Below are 25,914 nucleotides of genomic sequence, written 5' to 3' on the forward strand. Positions count from 1 at the left end.
ATATGGCATGAGAGGAGGGATTGGCATGTAGAAGGACGACATGCCAATTTGGTAGAGGTGATGCTATGAAGAATGCACCAGTTAATGATGATTGACAGTTATCTGCTCGGGTTTGTTAAAATTCTGAACTAGACAGGTTCACCAACTATCTCATTTCAGTAATACTAGAGTTCTGTACACCCAAACAACCAAATATCTGATTGGATCTGAAGTACAACAAAGTGATGCACAGAAACGAGTTAGCATATCTGGCAGCAGGTTATGTTTACAGAACCGAGAGTGGCTCTGAAGTAACTGGGAACAGCTGCCTTAATACAATGACTTTTGCAATGGAGACAAGTACCTTTTTGAAAGGCTTTGTTCCTTCTTTTGCATTTGCGTTCGTGAGAGGTCACTCTGGGACTGTGCTAAGCAGGAGCTGTGTTTGTCTGGGCAGACTCAGAATGTGGCCTTGGTATTCAAGATGGTCCGATGCCGAAGTAATCCCAAGTGCAAAGCCTTTACTGGAGACAGCAGCTGTGTAAGCTCGATCTCAGCCAGCATCGCCATCCCTTCCCCTGACCTTGCAGCCAAACTGCCCAGAACCCAGGCTTCCCAAAAGAGCTTCCTGTTTGCGGATTGGTTGGACATTGATGCGGTGTAGCTGGAGGAATTTCAAGTGGAACATTATACTTCTCACTGGAAACCCCTGAGGCCATTCAGTTTGGCCTCAAGTAATATTGCCTCAACGTCGTCACTAATTTCAGAACAGTCCAGCATTGTTCACTCCTCTATTTTTATGTTTCCCAGATTGCCATAAAGTGATGGAGTTCTTTTCTTTTCTCAGTCTTCTCAGGCAATGTGCTTTCCTGTGGTAATCGAAATGGTTTCTTTGTAATACAGTAATTTGATAAGCCATTCCCTCCCTGTAGTATTATGGGAAGTTAATATGCTAATAATGATGACGCGACTCTGACACTTGCCGACTAGGATTCAAAAGGGAGCAGGATGGAAATGCTATACAGAGAGCTAGAATTACTAGTGAAGTGTTAATAAATAGTTTATACAAAGTGAGAGTGTGGATCATAAAATCCTTAAACAGGCCCTTCAGCCCAACAAGTCCACACTGACCCACCGAAGAGTAACCCACCCAGACCCATTCCCTTACCCTAATGCAACTAACCTCCACAGTCCCGAACACTATGGGCAATTTAACATAGCCAATTCACCTAACCTGCACACAAGAAGCTGGAAGGAGGAAGCCTACAGAGACACGGGGAGAATGTGCAAACTCCACACAGACAGTCAACCGAGGCTGGATCCCTGGTGCTGTGAGGCAGCAGTGCTAACCACTGAGCCACCGTGGGATGGTGATGCTGCCTGAGATCGAGCTTACACAGCTGCTGTCTCCAGTAACTGACACTCAAGGCTTTGCACTTGGATTTACTTCGGCATCGGAGATTATTTTTAAATAAGGAAAGGTTGGAGTGGCTTCAAATAGTGTAGGACACCCAATGTCCAAGGGACCCATGGTAGATAAAATCCCAGAAGGGGCAATGTTGGAGCCTTACGCCTTTAGGAGTAATGATGTGGAGTGTATTGTATAGTCTGCTAGCTTCAGTATTCACCCAAAGCGCTCCTCACTGCCATGGCATCTACTGTTCCACAACATTATTCCTCAGGTAAATTGTTTCCAGCAAATCACAAACAAAAACCCTTCAGCATTGATTTAAGACCTCCTTCACTGTAAGTCACTTATTCACAACAGCTTTTCTGTGCAGTCAACTATAGCTTCTTCACAACGCTTTGAGATCCACTTCAGACACTTGAGAACACCATCTCCAGGCTGACACCCTCTTTAAAGATACTCAGTAAAACCCAACTCTTTGCTCAAGGCTTTAGTCACTCTGTCCTGGTGCTCTCTTCATTAGCTGGGCATCAGCCTTTGTCAAATAGCACTTCCACATAGTGCTTTGTGAAGATTTACATAGTTAACGTTGTTACAGAAATGCAGAAGGTTCGCTACATGGATATCCTAAATAGGCATGTGTGAAAAGTGTGAATTTGACAGGGTGACCTCCTGTCTGCCAGCAGACTTTGTGAAATACGTTCTCCTAGCCAATTATAGTTTGCCTGTTTCCAAGGAAACCAACTCTTTCTTTTTGTAGGAGAGGGTACGGGAGAGAAGGCAATGTATATGTGAGTTATTTCTCAAACTCTCCTCTCTGACACACCACAAGGTGGTCTTGAGAACTTGCTGTGGTTTCCTGTCCATGCTTTGTAATTTACAGCAGCCTGAAGCAGCCCACTCTGAGCACAACCTCCTCATGTCTGCTCTCACAGATTTTACAGTAAACGTAGGAACAGACAGAGGCCATTCATCCCTTTCAACCTATCCTGGCTCCATATCGCCTCACATTTGTTGTTCGCAAAGACCGACTGGAGTCAGATTTAAAATGATGAATTGAGAGTCCACCAGTTTGTGTCTGAGGTGAGCATCCCACCACCCACTGAATGAGGCACCTAGTGTTTCCTGTATTTTCTGACGAAGGGCAGTTCTCAATTTAAGGGTATATTATTTTGTTGTAATTTGCCTGACTGGTGGAAAAGATTCATTCTGTCTACTCTATCAATTCCTTTCAATACCCTAAAACCTTCATCAAATTACCCTTTGCCCTTCTGTCATTTCGAATCTAGTTTATGTAATCTCCCCACATAATCCACTCCTTGGAGGCCTGGAAACATTCAAGTGAATCTCTGCTGCATTCCTGCCAGTCTGAGTGTAAAACGGGGTGCCTAGAACTGTTCCAAATATCCCAATGTGGTCTAACCAGAGCCAAGTATAGTTATGGGAAATCTTCCTCTTCACTGGCTGATCTGTACGTAAACTTAGTTGGCCCGCGTTGGTTCTATATTGCTTGGTAGCTATACCTGTCACTGTTTAAGGGGAAGCTAGATATGTGGACGGGAGAAGATGATAGAAGGTTATTCTGAAAGAGTAAGGTAAAGGAGACCTTCGTGATACATAAATCTCTGTGGATTGAATGGCCTTTGCTTGGGCTGTGAGTTCAGCGTCATGTGGCTAGAAGCAGAGCAGCTGCGGAGAGTAAAACCATTTTAATTTTATTTCCAGGTATGCAATTGGGATCGCATACAAGTCCGCACCAAAACATGAGTGGATTGGGAAGAACGCCTTCTCCTGGGTCTTTTGCCGGTGTAATAATAGCTGGGTTGCAAGGCACAATAGCAAGGAGATACCTGTGGAGCCCTCACCCCACCTCCGACGCTTGGGTCTTTTGCTGGACTACGACAATGGATCTTTGTCCTTCTACGATGCTGTTAATGCTCAGCACCTGTACACCTTTGACATTGCATTTGTTCAGCCTGTGTGCCCCACCTTCACTGTGTGGAACAAAGCCCTCACAGTCTTAACTGGTCTCCCTATACCGGATCACCTGGATTGCACAGAACAGGTACCTTAGTCGGTGTGTGGTGAGCGAGGACTACAGTTCCTTGCCTTTTCAATGGGAGTGCGTTGCACAGTTGACTGGAACTGCCTTATCCAATCAGACTTCATCTCAGTGTCCAGGTCTAGCTGGGAGTTAAAACAAAACATGTGCTTTCCTCTGCACTCCCCCCCCCACATCAGTGAGCTCCCATCAGCTCAGTTCCTGGGTATATTTTCCTCTTGCTCTCAGCCGTTCATTGTATTTGTGTCCTTACCTCCCAGTCGTCCTTTAAGACGGCCGGTTCCAGTCAGAAAATGAGGACGGAAAGCTCGTCAGGCAGCCAGATTTCACTGCCCTCCTCAGAAACCTGGGTGGGGGGTTTAATTGATCCACAATGTCGATTGTTGCATCTGCAGCCCCCCCCCCCCCCCCCCCAACAGGACTTTGCGAAGCTTGGGAAGCCGGGGTGCAAAGTTAAATAGCTTGAGGTAGTTGGGCCTCTCCCTGTGCTGCTTCCAGCATTTATCACCAGCATTGGTGTTTCCTGATTGTGTTGCTAGTCTTGACCCAAACTGTTTCGCTATCACTTTGTGATGTAACTCTGCTTGCAACAGGGACCCGACTTAACCCTGTCTGCTCCTGCTAACCCATTCCCTCTGATGGCTCACAGGCCCACCCAGACTTCCAGCTGTCCAACCCATTTGTCAGTTTTATTTATTTAATTTATCCCTTCCAAAAGAGGAACAAGATGTTGGATATCATCCAATTCTTTCTGGATACAAGGTATGTCAGCTGTAATTCCAATTCCAATCCCATGCAGAGTTGAAAACTGGTTTGGGTCCGTGGTTGTGATGTTGGGTGAGATTGGCCTTATTGGAAGAAGCCACATGGGTAAACTCCTCTTGCGCTAAACCTGTTGTTTTCGAGCACTCCCAGACGTCCAAAATCTGCAGCATCTTTTATTTTGACAAGGCTTATTTCCTGTAACAACTGGCAGGTCAGAACCCGCACTTTCTCCCCTCTGTTTTCTCAGTCAGGACTTTACCATGTCACCACGACGCCAACTTGAACACGGCTATTTCCTTCCTTGCTGAATAATTTTTCAACCCTTTTGCCAACGGGAGTAAGCTGTGGGAATAATAATTCCATCTTTACAACTTCTTTTTGTTTGAAGCTTCGGAATGGAGAGAGGGTGGGCAATCGAGGGCAGGGCTTCATATTCCTGAAGTGTAAATCTGGTGCCCCAACTTTGGCTAATGCTGATGAGCACTCCAGCCTGTTCCACCCGCACACCCATGTTTACTTTTATACTCGCTTTACCCCCCCCCCCCACCCCCGACAGAGGAAATTATACCCATTAATGTTCCACATATGGCTCCAACACTCCTTTATTTTGTACTCACTCATATAGGGGGATTTATAAATTATTTATATAAAATGGTTGTTTTTTTTGGACTAAAATTGTAGAACTCTTTTTGCTTTTGCACATTCAATGTTTACTATCGTATTTATGTGTAGGTGATTTGTTGGGGAGTTGAAATATATGAAAAGAAAATTAAGAGAGAGACTATGGATTTTCCAACGGGGCTGTTAAGAACTTTTGTATCGATTAACAGGAAGCTGTTCTGGACACAGTGTGCAGTGAATGATAAGGTTCATTCCAATTATAGATCGTTCTCTCGACATAGCAAATGTGCAACAAAAGCTAAACTGAGCTGAACTGGCCTTTAAAGAGACAATATCTTGTTTATACACAACTGCACATCGAGGTGGACCTCGCTAGTGTCTCTGCACACAGTGAAGACATACAGAGGTTCGTTCATATCCGAGATCTGGTACTCTGATCTGATTTCGATGGTCAAGTTGGGAACCTCTTCTGTTTTTAGTGGGACGTGACTTTAATATGAAATTGTATGTTGGTTTAAGTAATTGCTATGGGGACATCCGTATCATTGGCCTGGCGCAATCAGATTTGGGTACGGCATCTCAAATAGAGTACAGGCCTCAGAAATCAGCTGAGTTTATTGAAGGGCAAGAGTTAAATTAGCAGGAGGGGTTGGGTAGACTTGGTTTGTATTTCCCCGGAGCTGTTGAAGATTGAGAATCACTGAACTGGAGCTCTACATTGATTTGATATGGTGGGTGGAAAGCAACTGTGAGAAGTCCAGGACCAGATTGACAGAATCTGGAAATTAAACACAGGCTATCTAAGGGAGAAATCTTTCCTTGCAGAGGGTGGTAGAAATCTGAAACCTGTCACTCAAAAGGCTGTTAAATTGAGATTTTCAAGACTGAGTTTGTTCAGTTCTTGTTGGGTAAGAACACTGAAGGGTATGGCGCAAGGCAAAGTAAATGGAATTGAGATACAGAGAAGCCGTCATCTTAACTGAATGTCAGAGCAGGTTAGAGGGGCTGAATGGCCTCTTGTCCCAATGTTTATGTATCGTAAAAATCTTGTTATTGCAGCTCATTGAACATTACAACAGGATACACACATTATAAAACGTGGTAAACCATTCAGTTGGGATTTAAAGGGATATTGCCTCTTTAAAGTTGTGTCAATCTCAAATTAATCCAATGTTCATTTGTATCTCCACTGTGAACATTTGTTGCTTGCTGCAGTTTTCATTTTTAAAATGAGCCAGTTCTGAAATGCATGTTGCATGAAAATACAGTTGTGTCTCATTGCAGAACTGAGCACATCTCTGGGCCTTATGCTGCCTCTGTTTCAAGAACCCTGTGACAATTTCTGTAAAACTGAGGTGGTTTGTCTGACTTGGGCCAAGGCTGCAGATCAGAGGACAAAGGTACTAGATTGCAAGTGAATCTCTGAAATGAGACTGCACACAAGGAGTTAATAGGGAAATATATTAATGTCAGTGTTGCACGGCAAAACAGTTTTTTTTAAAAAAAACTGAGTGACTACCATTGAATGTCGCCACTGTTATTGCAAGTTTTCAAAGGAAATTGTTCCTCACTGATTGATTACCTTTTGGACTGAGGAAGATGACTGAGTACCTCAGGAGCAAAAAAAAGACTGTCAGGAGTCCAGGAACTGCATTACTTTGCAAACTGGTTTTAAAAAGGCAAGACAAATGGACTTAAACATATCCAGTTACAAATCCCGCATGTAATTGAACTCCTGGGAATGAATGCAAGGTGCACTGTGGTGTTAGGATGCCGAATTCAGGCATTGAAGCAGGTAACACAATCTGTTTGTGGATGACGTCGCAATGACCTCTGTTTGATTGTGCTGGTTACTGCGTGGAAAGGCACATTATCTTCTGCTAATCAGTGGAGCCTCTGGACTGCAAACTGCAACGGTCACTTCAAGCTGGACTACAAAATGAGCCGTTCAGTATGAGCCAACACATTCCTTCCTGTGGACTGCTAATGATTAACATGCTCAGTAATAAAGTTGGCATTTGGACAATTGCATTGCACTCCACTGTGGAGGCTGCTCCCCTTCACTGTTGTTTTTCATCAGCTTAGACACAGCTCAGTGGCTGGAGGGACATTTTCATGTATTCAGTGTCAATAGACGCACTCCACCATCAGCTTGATTTTTTTTTCGTTCTTTATGATTTTAATGAAGCAGCCCATGTTTTTTTTATATTTTGCAGTACTGAATTCAATCCCTGATTCCAGAATAAAGGACTATTCATGTCGAGTCCAATTTCTTTGTGTGTGCGCACCAGATTTTGTTTATCAAGATTAAACCAGCAGCCCAGAATGTCGAAGCGTTGTGTTTAGTATCAAGCAGAGTGGTGGGAGGTAATGAATTTCTCAAATTGGTGTCAGCATTGATCGCATTCTCCCACTGCACAGGCTTGATGCGGGGGTGCTGCACTGTTGCAGGGACTGTCTTTGACACAAAATCTTAAACCAAGGGTCCTTCTGACTTCCGAGGTGGACGGGAAAGATTTCATGGGAGACAAGGCTGGAAGAACGCAGCAAGCCTGGCAGCATTAGGAGGTGGAGAAGTCAATATTTCAGGTGTAATCCTTTTTCAGGCTGACTTCTGCACCTCCTGATGCTGCCTGGCTTGCTGTGTTCTTCCAGCCCCCTGCTTGTCTACCTTGGATTCCAGCATCTGCAGTTATTCCCTCCAGGGAAGATTTCATGATGCTGCTCAGTGAAGCATCGGGCTGGTATGCGTCTCTCAACCAAAATCATGAGAACAGATGGCCTTGCCGTTATCGCTGGCAGGGCGGAGAACAGGTGAGACTTTGCTGTGTGCAAATAGCAGCCATGGACAAGGAACTACCTTTCAAAGGCTGTCAAGCAGTTTGGATGATGCTGTGTCAAACAGACACAAGAAATTATTGGAGAAACAGCAGGTCTGGCAGCATCTGAGGAGAGAGACAGAGAGACACAGTTAACATTTTGAGTCAAAAAATGACGGAGACACTGAGTTTCTCTAGCGATTTGTTTTTGTTTGTTTCAGGTCGCCAAAGATCCGCAGTTCTTTGCTGGATGAGGTTGAGTATGTGAAAGATTTGTCAGTTGGGTGGCATGATGGCTCAGTGGTTAGCACTGCTGCCTCACAGCACGAGGGTCTAGGGTTCGATTCCAGTCTCTGGGTGACTGTGTGGAGTTTGCACACTTGCCCTATGTTTCCTTTGGTTGTTCTGGTTTATGGGCGGTGCGGTGGCTAAGTGGTTAGCACTGCTGCCTCACAGCACCAAGGTCCCAGGTTTGATTCCAGCCTCGGGCGACTGTCTGTGTGAAGTTTGCACATTCTCCCCGTGTCTGCATGGGGATGCTCTGGTTTCCTCCCACAATCCAAAGATGTGCAGGTCAGGTGAACTGGCCATGCTAAATTGCCCGTACTGTTAGGTGCATTAGTCAGAGGGAAATAGGTCTGGGTGGGTTACTCTTCAGAGGGCCGGTGTGGACTGGTTGGACCGAAGGGCTTGTTTCCACACTGTAGGGAATCTAATCTAATCTAAGTTCTTTCTATCCTCACAGAGACTTTTGTTATGTACAGTTCACCTGCTTTAAGTGTATGGTTTCTTGATATCAGATTGGTAAAAACTAGCTCTACATACCTAACCTTGTGGAAATTTCACCCTAGCTGATTCCTGATCCCCACACATTTGAAACATGTGGTGACTTGATGTAGAAGATCAATTAACCCTTTCTCTTACCTTTGAGAAACCTTTCTGCAAATTGGTGTGGTTTAGCTTCTTTCATGGAGGTAGCTGATAGGTGTTATTTCTGAGTGACCCAGTTAACATGCTTGTTGGAAATGGAGCACCATCGTTAACATGAAAGGAAACTTTTCCTCGTGCTTCCAGTAGTTTGTTTGAAGTGTTGGTAAATTACATTATTAGAACAGCTCATTCTCAAGATGATTTCAGTGTTGAAAATTTGAGAGTGTGGTGCTGGAAAAGCACAGCAGGTCAGGCAGTATTCGAGGAGCAAGAGAATCGATGTTTCGGGCATAAGCCCTTCATCAGGAAACGTTGATTCTCCTGCTCCTCGGATGCTGCCTGACCGGCTGTGCTTTTCCAGCACCACACTCTCGACTCTGATCTCCAGCATCTGTAGTTCTCACTTTCTCCTCCAATGTTTAAAAGGCATTTGGATAGGTACATGAATATGAAAGATTTAGAGGGATACGGACCAGGAGCAGGCAAGTGGGACTAGTTAGGTTGGGATTATGTTTGGCAGGGACTGGTTGGACCGGAGGGTCAGTTTCCATGCTGTGTGACTCTATACTTCTATGAAATCTTTGCTGTCAAAGCCACTGTGTATTGACCATTTTTTATTGGTCTGAAGAATATGGCAGAGGGCTGTCATCTTCAGGGACAAGGGCAGGGATTAGTGCCTATTTAGTGGTAGTTACGTTGGTGCAGACTCAATGGGTCTTTTCTGCGCTCCATGAATCTTGAACCATTTTGATCCGATATACAGGCTGACACGGCCATGGGAGGGGGGTGGGGGGGAATGAAAAGCCTTGCTTTACTAAGGGATGGGAGGCACATCTGATCAGATGAGGAAGACTCACTCCTTTACCTAAAGGGGGGATTTGAATCCAAAATTCTGGAGCTGAGGATTGCAATTGCTTCAGGAGATAATGGTGAAGGTAGGGAGAGAGAGAGAGAGAGAGAGAGAGAGAGATGTGCTTGAAAATTAATCCCGGGTGTGTGGTAATTCTGTCACTTTTAGACTGACTCAGAATTCAGCTCTAAGAATACAACAATGAGTGGATCTCCTGCCCCACACCCCCCAACCACCCACATCAAAAGATATATCCAGTGGGATGGCTTCCTGCTTCTCTATAAAATTGCACCTTTAACACCATGAGGCTTCGCAGCAGAAGTAGGCTATTTGGCCCATCTGATCTCGTTTGCCATATATTGAGACGGATAGTCCTCAACTCCATGTTCCTGCCTTTTCCCCATAATTATTGAAAATCTGTATCACAGCTTTGAATATATATAGTCACTGCCTGCCACTCAGAAAAAGATCCATTTATTCCTAAATTGTTTCCTATCTGCTCAATCTATTTCAGTACATGCCACACACTTTAATTTTGCATACTAATCTCTTACCTGGCACATTATCAAAAGCCAGCTAAAGGTCGAAGTAAACCACATCCACTGGATTCCCCTTATCAACTCTACTAGTTACATTCTCAAAATTCCAGATTTACCAAGCATGACTTACCCTTCATAAACCTCCCACATGCTTCGCTATGAGGTGAAGGCTCACATTTTATTTGCTTTCCCTATGACCGAGCCCTCTCTGCTGCAGCTTTCTGCAATCTTTCACCTTTGAAATAATATTCAGCTCCTCTAATCTTGGTGCCAAAATGCATAACCTTGTGTCCCACATGCCAAGATGTTCCCCACTTGGCCTGTCTGTATCCTTCTGTGTTCCAGCTTGATTTCCCACCTATTTTTGTCTCACCCACAAGCTTGGTGCCAGTACATTCATTTTCCTCATCCTTGTCATTAATATATATACTGTAAATAATTGTGGCCTCAGCACTGATCGCTGTTGGGCTCCACTGGTTACAAGTTGCCATCCTGAAAATGCACCGCTTATGTCAACTCCACCTTCTATCAATTAGGCAATTTCCATCCTTGCTAATACATTATCTAAATACCATAGGCTCTTGTCTTATGAAGTAGTCTCACATTATCAACACCGTTTGGAAATCTAAATATATTACATCCACTGTTCCCCTTTATCTATCCCATTTGTTACTAATTCAAATAATTCTAGTAAAATTGTTGGGCAGAATTTCTCCTTTAAGAAGCCATTGCTGACTCTGCTTGATCATGTTATGTATTTCTCAATGCTCTATTACATCCTTTGTAATGGACTCTACACTTTCCCAATGACCGATATTAATCTAACTGGCATATAATTGCCTGTTTTTGCCTCCTTCCTTTTTAAAATAATAGTGATGTATTGGCAGCTTTCCAATTGGCTGGGACTTTCTAGAATCTGAGGAGTATCCGCTATCTCTGTGGCTATTTCCTTTGTTATCTTAAAATGAATCCAAGTCAACTTCTAAGAATCTTTTGATTCTGGAAACGTCCCAGGGGACGAGAAAGGTGGCAATGTTTCAATTCTATTCAAAACGGAAGGAGATGAAAAAGGTCACTTAGTTTAATATGTCATTGAAAAAATGTTACTCCATCATTGTTTTTAATGTTGCAGGAAATTGCCCCATATACAATTTATAAATTCTCCTTTGTGGCTGTCCCATCAATTTGATTTTCTAAACCTCCTTGAAGATTAAAATTCCCCATGATTAATGTACTGCCTTTTATATGCCTTCATTACCTCCTGACTTATCCTCTGTTGTACAATATAGCTACTGTTGGAGGGCATGTAGGCTGCCTCCACCCAGTATCTTCTTCCCCTTTGTTGTTTCTTGCCTCCACCAATACAGATTCAACATCTTCCCATCCAAGATCATTTCTTGCTGACATACTTGTTCTATACTTGTACTAACAAAGCTATACCACCCCATTGCCTTCCTGCGTGCCCTTTTGTAAACAAACCCCTTATGTGTACTTTCCAACTTCAATCTCATTACAACCATGTCTCTCAGAAAAGAATTACCAGGATGTTACTGGGAATGGAGGGTTTGAGTTATGAGGAGTACTGTGTGCAGTTTTGGCCTCCTTGCTTGAGAAATACTGGCACGAGGAGAGGTGCAGAGGTGGCTCATTAGGTTGATTCCGGAGTTGAGGGGGTTGGCTAATGTGGAAAGACAGTGGACTGTGGTTGTATTCATTGGAACTCAGAAGACTAAGGGGGAATCATATAGAAACCTATAAAATTATGAAGGAAATAGGTACGACAGAAGTAGGGAGGATGTTTCCACTGGCGGTTGAAACTAGGTCAAGAGGGCATAGCCTCAAAATTAGGAGGAGCAGATTGAGGACTGAATTGAGAGGGAACTTCTTCACCCAGAGGGTTGGGAATCTATGGAATTCCCTGCCCAGTGAAGTAGCTGAGGCTTCCTCATTGAGTGTTTTTAAAGATGATTTTTTGAACAGTAAAGGAATTAAGGGTTCTGGTGAGAGGGCGGGTAAATGGAGCTGAGTTCACGAGAAGATCAGCCAAGAACTTATTGAATGGTGGAGCAGGCTCGATGGGCTGGGTGGCCTACTCCTGCTCCTAGTTCTATGTTCCTATGTTCTGAAAATAGGCTGGAACCTTTCACAGATGTTGGAGGCTGAGGGGTGACCTTATAGAGGTTTATATAATCATGAGGGGCATTAAATAAGGTGAATAGCAAAGATCTTTTTCTTAAGGTGGGGAAGTTCAAAACTAGGGGCCATATTTTTAAGGTGAGAGGAGAAAGATTTAAAAAGAACGAGGGGCACAGACAGTGGTTAATGTGTGGAATGAACTGCCAGAGGAAGTGATGGACGCAGGTACAGTTAGAACATTTAAAATACATTTGGATAAGTTCATGAATAGGAAAGGTTTGAAGGAATATGGGCCAAATACAGGCAGGTGGGACTAGTTTAGTTTGGGAACATGGGTTGGCATGGACTGATTGGACCATGTTAGGTGACTCAATAGCTAGAAAATGGTACCCATCAACCTCGATATGTGCTATTAATTTGTTTATTTAGTTCTGAATGCTACACACATTCAGGTAAAGATCCATTAATTTTGTCTGATTATCTTTGTTCCCATTGACTCTATTACTGTTTTTCTCTGTTTTTACACTCTGTCCCTATCTGCCCACTCTCACAATTGTTATTCAAATAGTTGCCAGGCATTGCTGCCAGAATCCATTCACTTTGTAAACCAATGTTTCCCCTCTTCCAAACCCTCCCCTGTCTCTGATTAGTTCAAAGCCGTCTCTACACTCTGAAAAGGGGACTGTGCAACTAATGGCGCAAAATACTTTTGGATCGACTGCACTTATCCTGGAATGTCCCATTTTACAGTATTGCATTTTAATTTACGGTGCTTTGTACAACTGTACCATGTCCCAAGACTTTATTAAAACCCAGGCTGTCAGTTCTGAAGTGTGGTCACTTGTTATAATGTAAGATCTGGAACAACCAATTTACTCACCATTAGGTCTGACAAATGGCGAAGAAACCTGGCAGCAGGAAAAGTTGGTGTGTGAGGCCCGGCAGCTGACTCCATGCAAGGAGTGGGGCACTCACTCCCTGACTGTGGTGGCACAGTGTGATCTAAAGGTGAAGAGTAGCTGCAGAAGTATTGCCTCTTCATCTTCATCTCCTTTTGAGGGTGTGGTGCTGGAAAAGCACAGCAGGTCAGGCGGCATCTGAGGAGCAGGACAATTGACATTTCAGGCATGGGCCCTTCATCAGGAATGGGGCTTGAGAGCCTAGGGGGTGGAGAGCTAAATGGGAGGGGGTTGGGCTAGGGGGAAGGTAGCTGAGGCTTCAATAGGTAGATGGAGGTGGGGGTAATGGTGATAGGACAGAGAGGAGGGTGGGGCAGATAGGTGAGAAAGATGATGGTCAGGTAGGACGGTTCATGAGGGCGGTGCCCAGTTGAAAGGTTGAAACTAGGATAAGGTGGGGGGAGGGGAAATGAGGAAACTGGTGAAATCCACATTGGTGGCATATGGTTGGAGGGTCCCGAGGTGAAGGATGAGGCGTTCTTCCACCAGGCATTGGGTGGTAAGGGTGTGGCAATAGAGGAGGCCCAGGACCTGCATGCCCTTGGCAGAGTGGGATGTTCTCCAAAGCACTCTGCAAGTAGGCGTCCTGTCCCCCCAATGTAAAGGAGACCGCATCGGGAACAACGGATACAGTAAATGACATGTCATTCCCTTGTTGAGCGATCCAGCTATCTCTCCCACATGGAAATGCTGTTTTCCCTTCCTCCTGCTCCTCTGCAAAGTTTTGGCTGCCTGTTCTGTCCTCTCTCTTTTCCACACGATGGGGAACTGCTGGGCAAGAATGTGCAGCCAAGGATGTGCAGGCTAGTGGATTAGCCATGGGAATTATAGGGTAACAGGGATAGGGTAGAGAGTGTGGGTCTGTGTGGGATGCTCTTCAGAGTGTCAGTGTCGACTCAATGGGCCAAATGGCCTGTTCCACATTGTGTGGATTCTATGATTCCAAGAAGCTTGCAGGGCATCGTCCTATAATTCCTAGCTTTTCCATTCCATACAATACAGTATGATATTATTTCCATCTGCTTCAGGCACTCCTGCAATGATAATCAATTAAATAGCATTTCTAGATTACCTGTAGCATCTTAGTGATACCATATAGGAACAAAACAGGCTCACGAGAAATTCATCAGGCTACCGTCTGCACACCAATCTAATTTAATTAGACGGACACTGGGGATGTTAGATATTAACAAAAACCTTTTCCAGGTTATAACTGAGTACTTGTAAAGCTAGATCTCAATTAGTTTAAAAAGGAACTGATCAACAATAAAATGATGATGCAGAGAAATTAGTGAGAAATTGCTCCAGACTGCTATAGGAAGGATGTTATGAAACCAGAAAGGGTTCAGAAAAGATTTACAAGGATGTTGCTGGGGTTGAAGGGTTTGACCTATAGGGAGAGACTGAATAGGCTGGGGCTGTTTTCGCTGGAGTGTCGGAGGCTGAGGGGTAACCTGAGAGATGGTTTATAAAATCATGAGGGGCATGGTTAGGGGTATGAATAGGCAAGGTCTTTTCTCTGTGGTGGGGGAGTCCAAAACTAGAGGGTGTAGATTTAAGGTGAGAGGGGAAAGATGTAAAAGAGACCTAAAGGGCAACTTTCTCATGCACAGGATGGTGCGTGTGTAGAATGAGCTGGCAAAGGAAGTGATGAAGGCTGGTACAACAATAATATTTAAAAGGCATCTGGATGGGTATATGCAAAGGAAGGCTTTAGAGGGATATGGGCCAGGTGCTGGCAAATAGGACTAGACTAATTTAGGATATCAGGTCGGCATGGACGAGTTGGACCGAAGGGTCTTGTTTCTGGGCTGGACAGCTCTATGATTCTATGACTGTAAGAATTGGGAACAGAGTCGGTGGCCCAGTGGGCTGTTTAATTGGGACCAATTCCCACCAGAGCTCACAATAATTGCTGCTTCAAGATTGTGCCAGTTCTCCTGCTGTTAGAATGATCTATTGTCACAACCATTAAATAAATAAATAAATCCAGTGTGAAATCACCCTGGGTACGAATACGTCTCGGTTGTAAATTCATTCTAGGCACAGAATCAAAGTGGGTGTAAATTTGTCTGGTTGCACAATCAGATTGGATGTAAACCAATCAGAGTATAAAATCAGTTTGGGTATAACTCAGTGTACATTCAGTCTGGGTGTAAATCAATCTGCCTGTACATCAGATGATGAATAATTCAGACAGCATGTGAAATCAAGCCAGTGTGAAAGCAAGCTGTTGGTGCCCGTTTGATATCCAGGGTTTGTTGTTTGGATCCAGATAAATGTGAACGTGACTCCACTGATGGTGAAACCCTTTAAGCTGTGCAAAGAGATTCTCTCCCTAACAAGGTGGATTTCACTCAAGTCCAAATTCTAAGTCAATAAAGGAATGCGTTCGGCACTCACTCCAGCCTTCTCCTAATGGTGTCGAATTTACTGAATTCCAGAAGGAAATGTCAAACAATGTCAAAAAAATCCAAAGTGTACAGCATGTTAACAAGACTGACTGAAGATAACTGAGCGTTTTGTTCCCTTGGATTCTCCCCAGTTTGGCTTTTGCCTGGCAACTTAAGCTCAGCATGTTTATTTTTGCTGGAATTCCTCTCAAACTTGTTGAGCAATTTAACAGCGAAACTCTGAAGGTCAGTTTGACAGCTTCCTGCAGAATGAAGGAAAAGGTCATTGCAATGAGAGCAGGAAACAAGGCACCGCCTGGTACAATCAGAGGAATGCATTGCATTGTTACTGTATAAACCTCAGCACCACTCCCCATAGTAACCCCCTAAGAGAGGGCTATCGCACTGTTAGTCAAAGTTGAAGCAGGAGAGAAGTTGTATTTACAGAACATCTTTCACAATCTCAGGACTTCACACGTCACTTACAGACAATGATGTACTGTTGAAGGAGGACGATTTGTACAAAGCTAGGGCACCTGAATGAGGGATGTATCGATAACCAACTTCAGCAAGACATAGGATTTAAGAGGAGGGCAGGCTATTCAATCCTTTGAGCCTGTTCTGCCATTCAATAAAATAATGCTTGACCTGATTGCAGTCTTAATACCCACTATCCTGCTGCCACCTACCCCAGCTACCCCCATATCATTATTCTATGACTTTCTTATCCATCAAAAGTATAACTAACTTGGATATCAAACAGGCACCAACAGCTTGCTTTTACACTGGTTTGATTTCATATACTGACTGATTTATACATAGTCTGATGAACATGCAGATTGATTTACACCCAGACTGAATTTACACTGAGTTATACCCAAACTGATTTAATACTTTATAAAACCTCTACTGTTTTCTGGAGAAGAGAATTCCATAGACTAATGGAAGAAATCATTTCTCCTCATCTCTCTCTTAAAAGGAAGCCTCTTATTATCAAACATATCCCCTAATTCTAGTCTCCACAAGATGTGGAAAGATGCATGCTCACAGTCCCCACCCTGTCAAGTCTATGTTACATGTTTCAATGAGATCACCCCTCATTCTTCTGAACTCCAATGGGTACAGGCCCATGGTATCTTGGTTTGGCATCTCATTGAAAGACAGCATCTCAAACAGTGCAGCACTACCTCAGGACTGCCCTAAAGCAAAGCATTAATCCAGATTATATACTCCATTGCTGGTGTGGAAGATTGAACGTACAACTTTCTCCCAGGTGCCAATACTGCCAACCGAGCCAAAATCGAGCAGCTTTCAGGGCTCCCACCAGTTTATCACGTGAGCTGGGGTTTTTGAGCTGACTAAACTGAACAGCAGTGCCAAGGTTTGAAAGACAATGTGCACTATTAGGCAGTGACCTCGCTTTATTGTCAGATTGAAGAGTCCGATTGACTAGAAGTGGAAAATCCAAAAAAGATTATTTCTAAAGTGGCGTAGACACAGTTGTACCATAAGCATATATAAGCATGTACCTATATTCTCAAGCTCACCGGGGAGAGAAAAGGGAAGCAAAGTGTGACTTATTGATACTGAAAATGTTGTGACGTTATAAATCTGGAAAATCATTGAAATTATACCTGCCAATACAAGAACAGGAGTAGTCCATTCAGCCCATCAAGACAGCTTCACCATTTTAGATCATGGCTGATCATCTACCTCAATGCTATTTTCCCATGTTATCCCCACTGCCATTGACGTCGTTAGGCTCTTGAAATCTATCAATTTCCAACTTAGATTCAATGACTCCAAAGCCTTCTGTGATGGAGAATTCCAAAGATTAATTAGCCCCCGAGTGAAGAAACTCTTCCTCATCTCAATCCTAAATGACTTGCCCCTTTTTCTGGGACTCTGTCCCCTGGATCCGAATCCATCGGCCAGGGGAAATAGCCCATCTATTCCTTTGGCCCTTTAAGAATTCTGTAAGTTTCAATGAGATCATCTCTCATTCTTCAAAACTCTACAAGAGTTCTTCCACAGTACCCTCAATCTCTCCTCATTCGACAGTCACATCATGCTGGTGATTAGAATGGTAAATGTCCACTGTACCTCCTCTGTGCAAGTAGGCAAGGGGACCAAAACTGTACACAATACTCCAGGTGCAGTCCCAGCAAGGTCCTATCCAACGGCAAGACATCTTTATCCTTGCACTCATCTCTCCTTGCAATAAAAGTCAATAATACTGTTTCCTAATTATGCATTGCTGCATCTGCATGTTAGTTGACAGTGACTTATGAACAAAGTTGGGGATGGCATGGTGGCCCAGTGGTCGGCATGGTTGTCTCACAGCACCAGAGATCCGGGTTCAATTCCAGCCTCGGGTGACTGTCTGTGGCGTTTGCATATTCTCCCCATGTTTGCATGGGTTTCCTCTGGGTGCTCTGGTTTCCTCCCCCAGTCCAAAGATGTGTAGATTAGGTGAATTGGCTATGCTAAATTACCCATAGTGTTCAGGAATGTGTAGGTTAGGTGCATTAGTCAGGGGTAAATATAGGGTAGGAGGAATGGGTTTGGGTGTATTAGTCTTCAGAGGACTTGTTGGGCTGAAGGGCCTGTTTCCAGACTGTAAGGATATCCAGGGCCCTTTGGTCATCAACACTTTACCATTTTTCACCAGTTTGGAAATGCTCCATGCTTTTAGATTTCCAACCAAAAGTGCAAAAGCTCACACTGTAAACACATTACCTTCCTTCTGTCATTTTTGCCCACTCACTCGGTTTGTCCAAATTCCCTTGAAGCCTCATTGGCATCATCCTCACAATGAGCAAGGAGAGATGAGTGCAAGGATAAAGATGTCTTGCCGTTGGATAGGACCTTGCTGGGACTGCACCTGGAGTATTGTGTACAGTTTTGGTCCCCTTGCCTACTTGCACAGAGGAGATACAGTGGACATTTACCATTCTAGCATACCCATCTAGTTTTGTGTTGTCTATAAACTTGGAAATATTAGAATTAACCCCTCCCCCGCCCACCCCATATCCGAACCGTTAATGTAAACTGTGAGCAACTGGGATCAAGCACTGAGTCCAGTCCCAACCTGAAAATGACCTATTTATTCTTACTTTCTGTTTTCCATCCATTTCCAAAGCTCGGTCCATGTCAGTATGTGACCCTAAATCCTATGGGCTGTAATTGTGGTTACTAATCTCTTGTTTGGGACTTGATTGAAAATCTTCTGGAAATCCATCTGCTGCTCCATTCCACCCCGCGCTCCCCACCTCCCCTGCCCCCCCCCACACCCCTTATTTACTCTGTTTATACTATCCTCTAGCAAGTTTGTCAACATAATTTCTCCTTCAGAAATCCACGTTGACTCTATCCAAACAGATCATTATTTTCTAGATCTAGTACTTTTCCTACTACTGATGTCAGGCTAACAGCTCTGCAATCTTGCACTTTCTCTCATCCCTTTCTTAATTAATTAGGTTACACATAATATTTTCCAGTCTGCAGGCACTATTCCAGAATCTAAAGAATTTTGAAAATGATCACAAATGCATTCACTATCTTTATAGCTACTTCTTTCAACATTACTGGATGTAAATAATCAGATCTAGCAAATTAAGGAAGGTGGAATGAAAAGAAATTACTGCACGGACGAAATCAAAACATTCACTTGAATAAAATGTCTTTTTAAAAGAATCAAAGCACACCCATCTTTGCTGTACATGTCAATGGTAGGATCTGTAAAGTACTGTGTGTTGGGCTGAGGACATTGAGCTGATTAACTGTAGTAATTCTGTTGAAGAGATGAAGTCAATGAGCTCAGTTGCCTGGATTGCCACGCAGAGTGATGCCAACAGCATGGGTCCAACTCCCACAAGACCTGAGTTTACCATGACATACTGTCCGTCTCCCCTTTTGTGGTGACCCTCAGGTTAAACCGCCAGCAGTTCTCTCTCTCTCTCTCTCTCTGTGGCGTAGTAGGACTATGGCAACTTTGCCTTTATATTTTATTGGGCTCAGGTGAGATCGAAGCTGAGAGTAGCTGCACGATGGTTGATGTCATGGAGAAAATGTAGAGAGTCACCAGGAGACACAGAGAGTTCTTCAAGGATTAGGTTTTTTATTTGCAAACAAAAAACCATGACACTCAGAATGTGAATTCTTGAAAGCCCCTGTACCTCAGGCCCGTGGCTCTTTATACCTTTTTGTTATCATGCTTTTGTTTAGCTTATCAGCATGTCCAACTGTGTTAGTCAGAGTTACCTCACTCCAGATATACAATAAACCAATGATGTTAGTTCCCATTATCTCTCTACTTCTGCCACTATGTTTTTTCCTACATTCTACTTAATATTATTCTAATGTCACAATTAGATATTTTTCTACCCCATCTACCACTATGGTCTCCTGTCCCAGGCCGACCCTGCTAACTACTGATTAAATATTTATTGTCATGTTCTGCCACAAGGGTTTCAAGCAGGCTGACTCTACTAACTATTAATTAAATATTTAATATCAAGTCCTAAATATTGATTGTCCAGACCTGTTCCAACCTGCCATGATGATATTTAGCAGACGAGGCTGACTTTACTAATTTTTGTTATCTCATCCCTCCACAGTGACCTTTCTGCCCTAACCTGACTCTGCTAGTTGGTGTAGGAGCATTCCACTATTCTTATCCCACCCTGCCACAATGACCTTTTGACCAGTGCAGCATTCCACAGACCCCTTGTAACAGATCGCCAGTGGTCTTCAAGCTTTAATCCTTTCCATGCTTTCATGCTGGTTATTTTCCATATTGACAACTAGACAAATCATTCTGCAGCGCTTGGGGCACAAGTGCCACATGCACCAGGCATGTGCTCCACTCAACAAGATCTGCAAACATAACATGTCATGAGGGAAGTTGCCATGTCAGCACTTGAACATGGTTACTGCCTCCATAGCTGTGTTGTGTAGCTGGTGGATGTCAACACTTGTTGACCCCTGATCCTTGATCATCGCATCAAAAGTAGCTTGTTATTGACCTCGTGATATTGCTGTATATTTCATGGTGTCCTTCAGTTTCACCACCATTAACACCTTTACAATGCTCTATGTAAATTCATCACCTATTAAAGGGAGAATGTCATTGAACTCTACTTAAAGTGGGAAACCTGCTGACTGCCCTTCCCCTGTCAATGCCAGACTCCCACAGCTACCTGGATTACACCTCTTCCCACCCTACCTCTTGCAAAAATGCCATCCCGTATTCCCAATTCCTCCGCCTCTGCCGTATCTGCTCCCAGGAGGACCAGTTCCACCACAGAACACACCAGATGGCCTCCTTCTTTAGAGACTGCAATTTCCCTTCCCACGTGGTTAAAGATGCCCTCCAACACATCTCGTCCATATCTCGCACATCCGTCCTCAGACCCCACCCCTCCAACCGTAACAAGGACAGAACGCCCCTGGTGCTCAGCTTCCACCCTATATAAACCAAATCATCCGCCGACATTTCCGCCACCTCCAAACGGACCCCACCACCAGGGATATATTTCCCTCCCCACCCCTTTCCGCCTTCCGCAAAGACTGTTCCCTCCGTGACTACCTGGTCAGGTCCTCGCCCCCCTACAACCCACTCTCCCATCCTGGCAACTTCCCCTGCCACTGCAGGAATTGCAAAACCTGTGCCCACACCTCCTCCCTCACCTCCATCCAAGGCCCTAAAGGAGCCTTCCACATCCATCAAAGTTTTACCATCCACCAATATCATTTATTGTATCCGTTGCTCCCGATGCTGTCTCCTCTACATTGGGGAGACTGGACTCCTCCTAGCAGAGCGCTTTAGGGAACATCTCTGGGACACCCGCACCAATCAACCACACTACCCTGTGGCCCAACATTTCAACTCCCCCTCCCACTCTGCCAAGGACATGGAGGTCCTGGGCCTCCTTCACCGCCACTCCCTCACCACCAGACGCCTGGAGGAAGAACGCCTCATCTTCCGCCTCGGAACACTTCAACCCCAGGGCATCAATGTGGACTTCAACAGTTTCTTCATTTCCCCTTCCCCCACCTCACCCCAGTTCCAAACTTCCAGCTCAGCACTGTCCCCATGACTTGTCCTACCTGCCTATCTTCATTTCCACCTATCCACTCCACCCTCCTCTCTGACCTATCACCTTAATCCCCACCCCCACTCACCTATTGTACTCTATGCTACTTTCTCCCCACCCCCACCCTCCTCTCAGTTATCTCTCCACCCTTCAGGCTCTCTGCCTGTATTCCTGATGAAGGGCTTTTGCCCGAAACATCGATTTTAGTGCTCCTCGGATGCTGCCTGAACTGCTGTGCTCTTCCAGCACCACTAATCCAGAATTTGGTTTCCAGCATGTGCAGTCATTGTTTTTACCTATGCCAGGAGGACAGCCTGCCATGCAGCTGGGTTCAAAGATCCAAAATTGTTGTATTCCAACACATCACAAATAAAAGCTCACCATCGATTGTTGTCATGGGGCAGGTGGAAGAAACAGGTACCAGAAAAGGCTGCTGAATATTAATTTCTTTACCTGAAAATGTCAATGTACACCAAGCAGTGCCCTGTATGCCTTACGTTTGTTCTCTGCCTCATTTCATGAGCCATATGGCTCGGCCATGTTGAAATAAAATTACCCCTATGCAATTAGGATGCAACAGTTAGATTATGATGCACTGCTCTTATTGATTCTCCAGCCAGCTTAGACCAAAGGATTGTTAAGCTGCATTGTGATAAAGTTTCATAACATGTTATTATCACTTGGGAATTTGGATTTTAAAGTGGAGGTAAAAAGTGGGGTTGAAGATTATGAGATCAGCCATGTTGGACAAATGGCCGACATTTGCTCCTGCATCTTATGGCCATTTCAGAGGGTAGTAAAGAATGAACCACATTACCAGAGTCAACAGTCACATATAGGGCAAACTGGGTAATGAGTCAGAGTCCTAGAGTCGTAGAAACGTACAGACACTTTGGTCCAATCCATCCATGCCGACCAGATATCCTAAATTAATCTAGTTCCATTTGCCAGCATTTGGTCCATATCCCTGTTAGCCTGTCCTATTCATATACCATTCCAGATGCCATTTAAATGCTGTAATTGTACCAGCCTCCACCACTTCCTCTGGCAGCTCGTTCCATACACACACCACCCTCTGTGTGAAAAAGGTGCCCCTTAGGTTCCTTTTAAATCTTTCCCCTCTCCCCCTAAACCTATGCCTTCTAATTCTGGATTCCCCCAAACCGGCGAAAAGACCTTGTCTATTTATCCTATCCATGCCCCTCTTGATTTTATAAACCTCTGTAAGGTAAACCCTCAGCCTCCAATGCTCTATGGAAAACAGTCCCAGCCTGTTCAGCCTTTCCCTATAGCTTAAGCTCTCCAACCCTGGCAACATCCTTGTAATTCTTTTCTGAACCCTTTCAACTGTCACACCATCCTTCCAGTAGGAGGGAGACCAGAATTGCACACAATATTCCAACAGTGGCCTAACCAATGTCCTGTACAGCTGCTGCTTGACCTCCCAATTCCTGTACTCAATACTCTGACCAATAAAGGAAACCATACCAAATGCCTTCTTCACTATCCTATCGACCTGCGACTCCACTTTCAAGAAGCTATGAGTCTCTTTGTTCAGCAAAGGGCCCTAGTGAATCAGATACATTTGTAATGACAGTCATAGGAATGTAAGAAGTCGGCCATTTAGCCCTTCCAGCCTGTTCCACCATTCAATGAAGTTATGGATGATACGGAGCCTAACTCCATTCACGGGCCTTTGCACATACCTTTCCTTAACAAAAGTTGATCTAACCCAGATTTAAAATTAACAACTGATCCAGCATCCACTGCTGTTTGTGGAAGAGAATTTCAAACATCTACCATTCTTTGTGTGTAGAAGTGCTTCCTAACTTCTCTCCTGAATGGTCTGGGCCCAATATTTAGACTATGGACCCTAGTTCTAGAATCCCAAACCTTTATCTAGTCGTCTTTTCCTGTTATTATAGGGTCACAGAGCTTAAAAACAGACCCTTCCGCCCACCATGCCTATGCTCACCAACAAACACTGAATGACACTAATCCCATTTACTTGCACTTGGTCCATAGCCAACTATGCTCTGGCAGTTTTGTTGGAGAGGGATTTTAAACAGGAGTTTGAGTCCCGTGTTCAGCAGCACGAATGGATCTTTATTCGGAGCTCCTTACCAGTGCATCCTGGGAGAAGTCTCTAGGACCCTCTACCTTTCCCAAGATTTATACACAAGTTTTATACATACCCCGCTACAATGATTACATGCAACATTGACATCAGCACTTGTCACTCCCTCTCTGACTGTTCTAGATCTTCCCAGACATTTGCCAGCTGCATTATACTGAGTGGATGCTATTTGTTACTTTGTGAATGCGGTTATTTATATTGCCAAAGTCACAAGGAATAAGTATTGTTTTTCAATTACGCCCTGCGCTACTATCTGTTTTCCAGTGTCCTTTCATGAGGTTATCTGTCTACACCTTTTGTTATATATCATTCGGTCATTGATGTTAATGCCATTGGTCATATGTCCTCTGGTCCTTGGTGTTCACACTATTTGTCCTGCAGTATTCTCTGCTGATGGGATGGGGACTACTCTCTACTGTCCATGGCTGTTTCTCTGAAGACATTCAGGTAAATATGGGCGGCACAGTGGCTCAGTGGTTAGCACTGCTGCCTCACAGTGCCAGGGACCCGGGTTCAATTCCCACCTCAGGCAACTGTCTGTGTGGAGTTAGCACATTGTGTCTGAGTGGGTTTCCTCCAGGTGCACCGGTTTCCTCCCACAGTCCAAAGATGAGCAGGTCAGGTGAATTGGCCATGCTAAATTGCCCATAGTGTTAGGTGGTAAAAACAATGACTGCAGATGCTGAAAACCAGATTCTGGATCAGTGGTGCTGGAAGAGCACAGCAATTCAGGCAGCATCCGACGAGCAGCAAAATCGACGTTTCGGGCAAAAGCCCTTCATCAGGAATTAGTGTTAGGTGGATTAGTCAAGGGGTAAATATAGGGGAATGGGTCTGGGTGGGTCACTCTTCAGAGGGTTGATGTGGACTTGTTGGGCCAAAGGGCCTGTTTCCATACTGTAGGGATTCATTATATGCCATGTAATGGCAATTACTTAAAAAGCCTTTGATTGCGGTGGGATCAGACTTTCCCTTCTACACTTTACTAAATAGCCAGTTTTCTCTTTTCCACTGAGATTTCTGTCAGGCTCTTCATTACCTTATCTGAGCATGATGGCCTTGATTCTGACTGTGGAAACTGCTACCTCAACTAATTCTCTTCAAACATGGGCAACTCCAACAAGTGCACATCCAGACATTTCTCAAACATTGTGAGAGTACCTGCCTCTACCACCGTCTCAGGCAGCACTTTCTTATACCATTTGGGTGAAAAACAAGTTTTTTCACAGAGCTCTTCTCAACCTCTTGCTCCTCAACCTTAAGCTTATGCCCTTTGGTCTTAGACACATCTGCCATAGGGGAGTGATTCTCACAATCTACTCTGTCTATGCCTCTAAAAATGTTGTATACCTCAGTCAGATTCCCCCTCAGCCTCTCTGCTGTAAGGAAAACAAATCTAGTCTATCCAGTTTCTCCTCATAACTGAGACTTTTCATCCTAAGCAACATCCCAGTAAATCTCCTCTGTAGGGACTCCAGGATTTCCTTGCTCCTATATCCTACACACCAGCTAATGGAGATAAACATCCAGGATGCCTACTTCACCATCCTGTCTGCTGGTGCTGACAATTCAGGGATTTATGTACACCAAGGTCTTCTGTTCCTCAGTAAGCCCTAGAGACTTACCCTTCATTGTGTGTGTCCTTCCCTTATCAGACTTCCCCAAAATGCACCACCTTCTACTTCTTGAGATTAAATTCCCTCTGCCAATGCTATATCCAATTTACCAGCTGATCATTATCAGACCATAGCCTGATTCTATCCTACTCATTATCAGCAACGCCACCAACTTTGTATCATCTGCAAACTTCCTGCTCCAAGTCGTTAATGTAAATATAAAACCGCAAGGGTCCTAGTACCTATCCCTATGGTACACTGCTGGTCACAGGCCTTCAGTTACAAAATCAACCTCTACCATCACTCTTTGCCTCTGATTTGGAAGCCAGTTTCAGATTCAGTTTGCCAACTTGTCCTGGATCCCATGGGTTCTTACCTTTTGGGCCAAGCTTCCATGTGGGACCTTGTCAAAGACCTTACTGAAGTCCATGTCAACCTAATCAGCTGCACTACTCTTGTCAATCCTTTATCACCTTTTCATGAAGCTCAATTAAATTAGTCAGGCAGGATCTCCTTCTCACAAATCCGTGCTGACTAACCCTGATCAATCCTGCCTTTGCAAGTATTGATTAATCCTGTCCTTCAGTATTTTTCCAATAATT

General features: G+C 44.2%; 1 protein-coding gene and 1 long non-coding RNA gene across 9 annotated transcripts in view; one reads left to right on the top strand and one right to left on the bottom strand.

Annotated features, from left to right (window-relative positions):
- The window catches only part of mid1 (midline 1), a 375,699-nt gene extending 368,601 nt beyond the window's left edge, over positions 1-7,098 (top strand). For all 6 annotated transcript variants that reach the window (XM_087992998.1, XM_087993001.1, XM_087993000.1 and 3 more), the window contains exon 10: positions 3,113-7,098. In XM_087992998.1, coding sequence (XP_087849124.1) covers positions 3,113-3,461 — 349 coding nt within the window. In that variant the 3' untranslated portion in view covers positions 3,462-7,098. The remainder of the gene's footprint in view (positions 1-3,112) is intronic.
- Positions 7,099-7,252: 154 nt separating this feature from the next.
- The window catches only part of LOC122555538 (uncharacterized), a 66,656-nt gene continuing 47,994 nt past the window's right edge, over positions 7,253-25,914 (bottom strand). For 2 of the 3 annotated variants that reach the window (XR_015758922.1, XR_006313289.2), the window contains one exon: positions 7,253-7,780. This is a non-coding gene — a long non-coding RNA (uncharacterized LOC122555538). Of the gene's footprint in view, positions 7,781-15,495; positions 15,725-25,914 lie in introns of those variants that run through there. The other variant, XR_015758923.1, reaches the window with a different exon arrangement.

This window comes from Chiloscyllium plagiosum, unplaced genomic scaffold (assembly GCF_037043375.1).
Source record: "Chiloscyllium plagiosum isolate Xiang-an unplaced genomic scaffold, Cpla_swu_hap1 HiC_scaffold_12, whole genome shotgun sequence".
NCBI lineage: Eukaryota > Metazoa > Chordata > Chondrichthyes > Orectolobiformes > Hemiscylliidae > Chiloscyllium > Chiloscyllium plagiosum.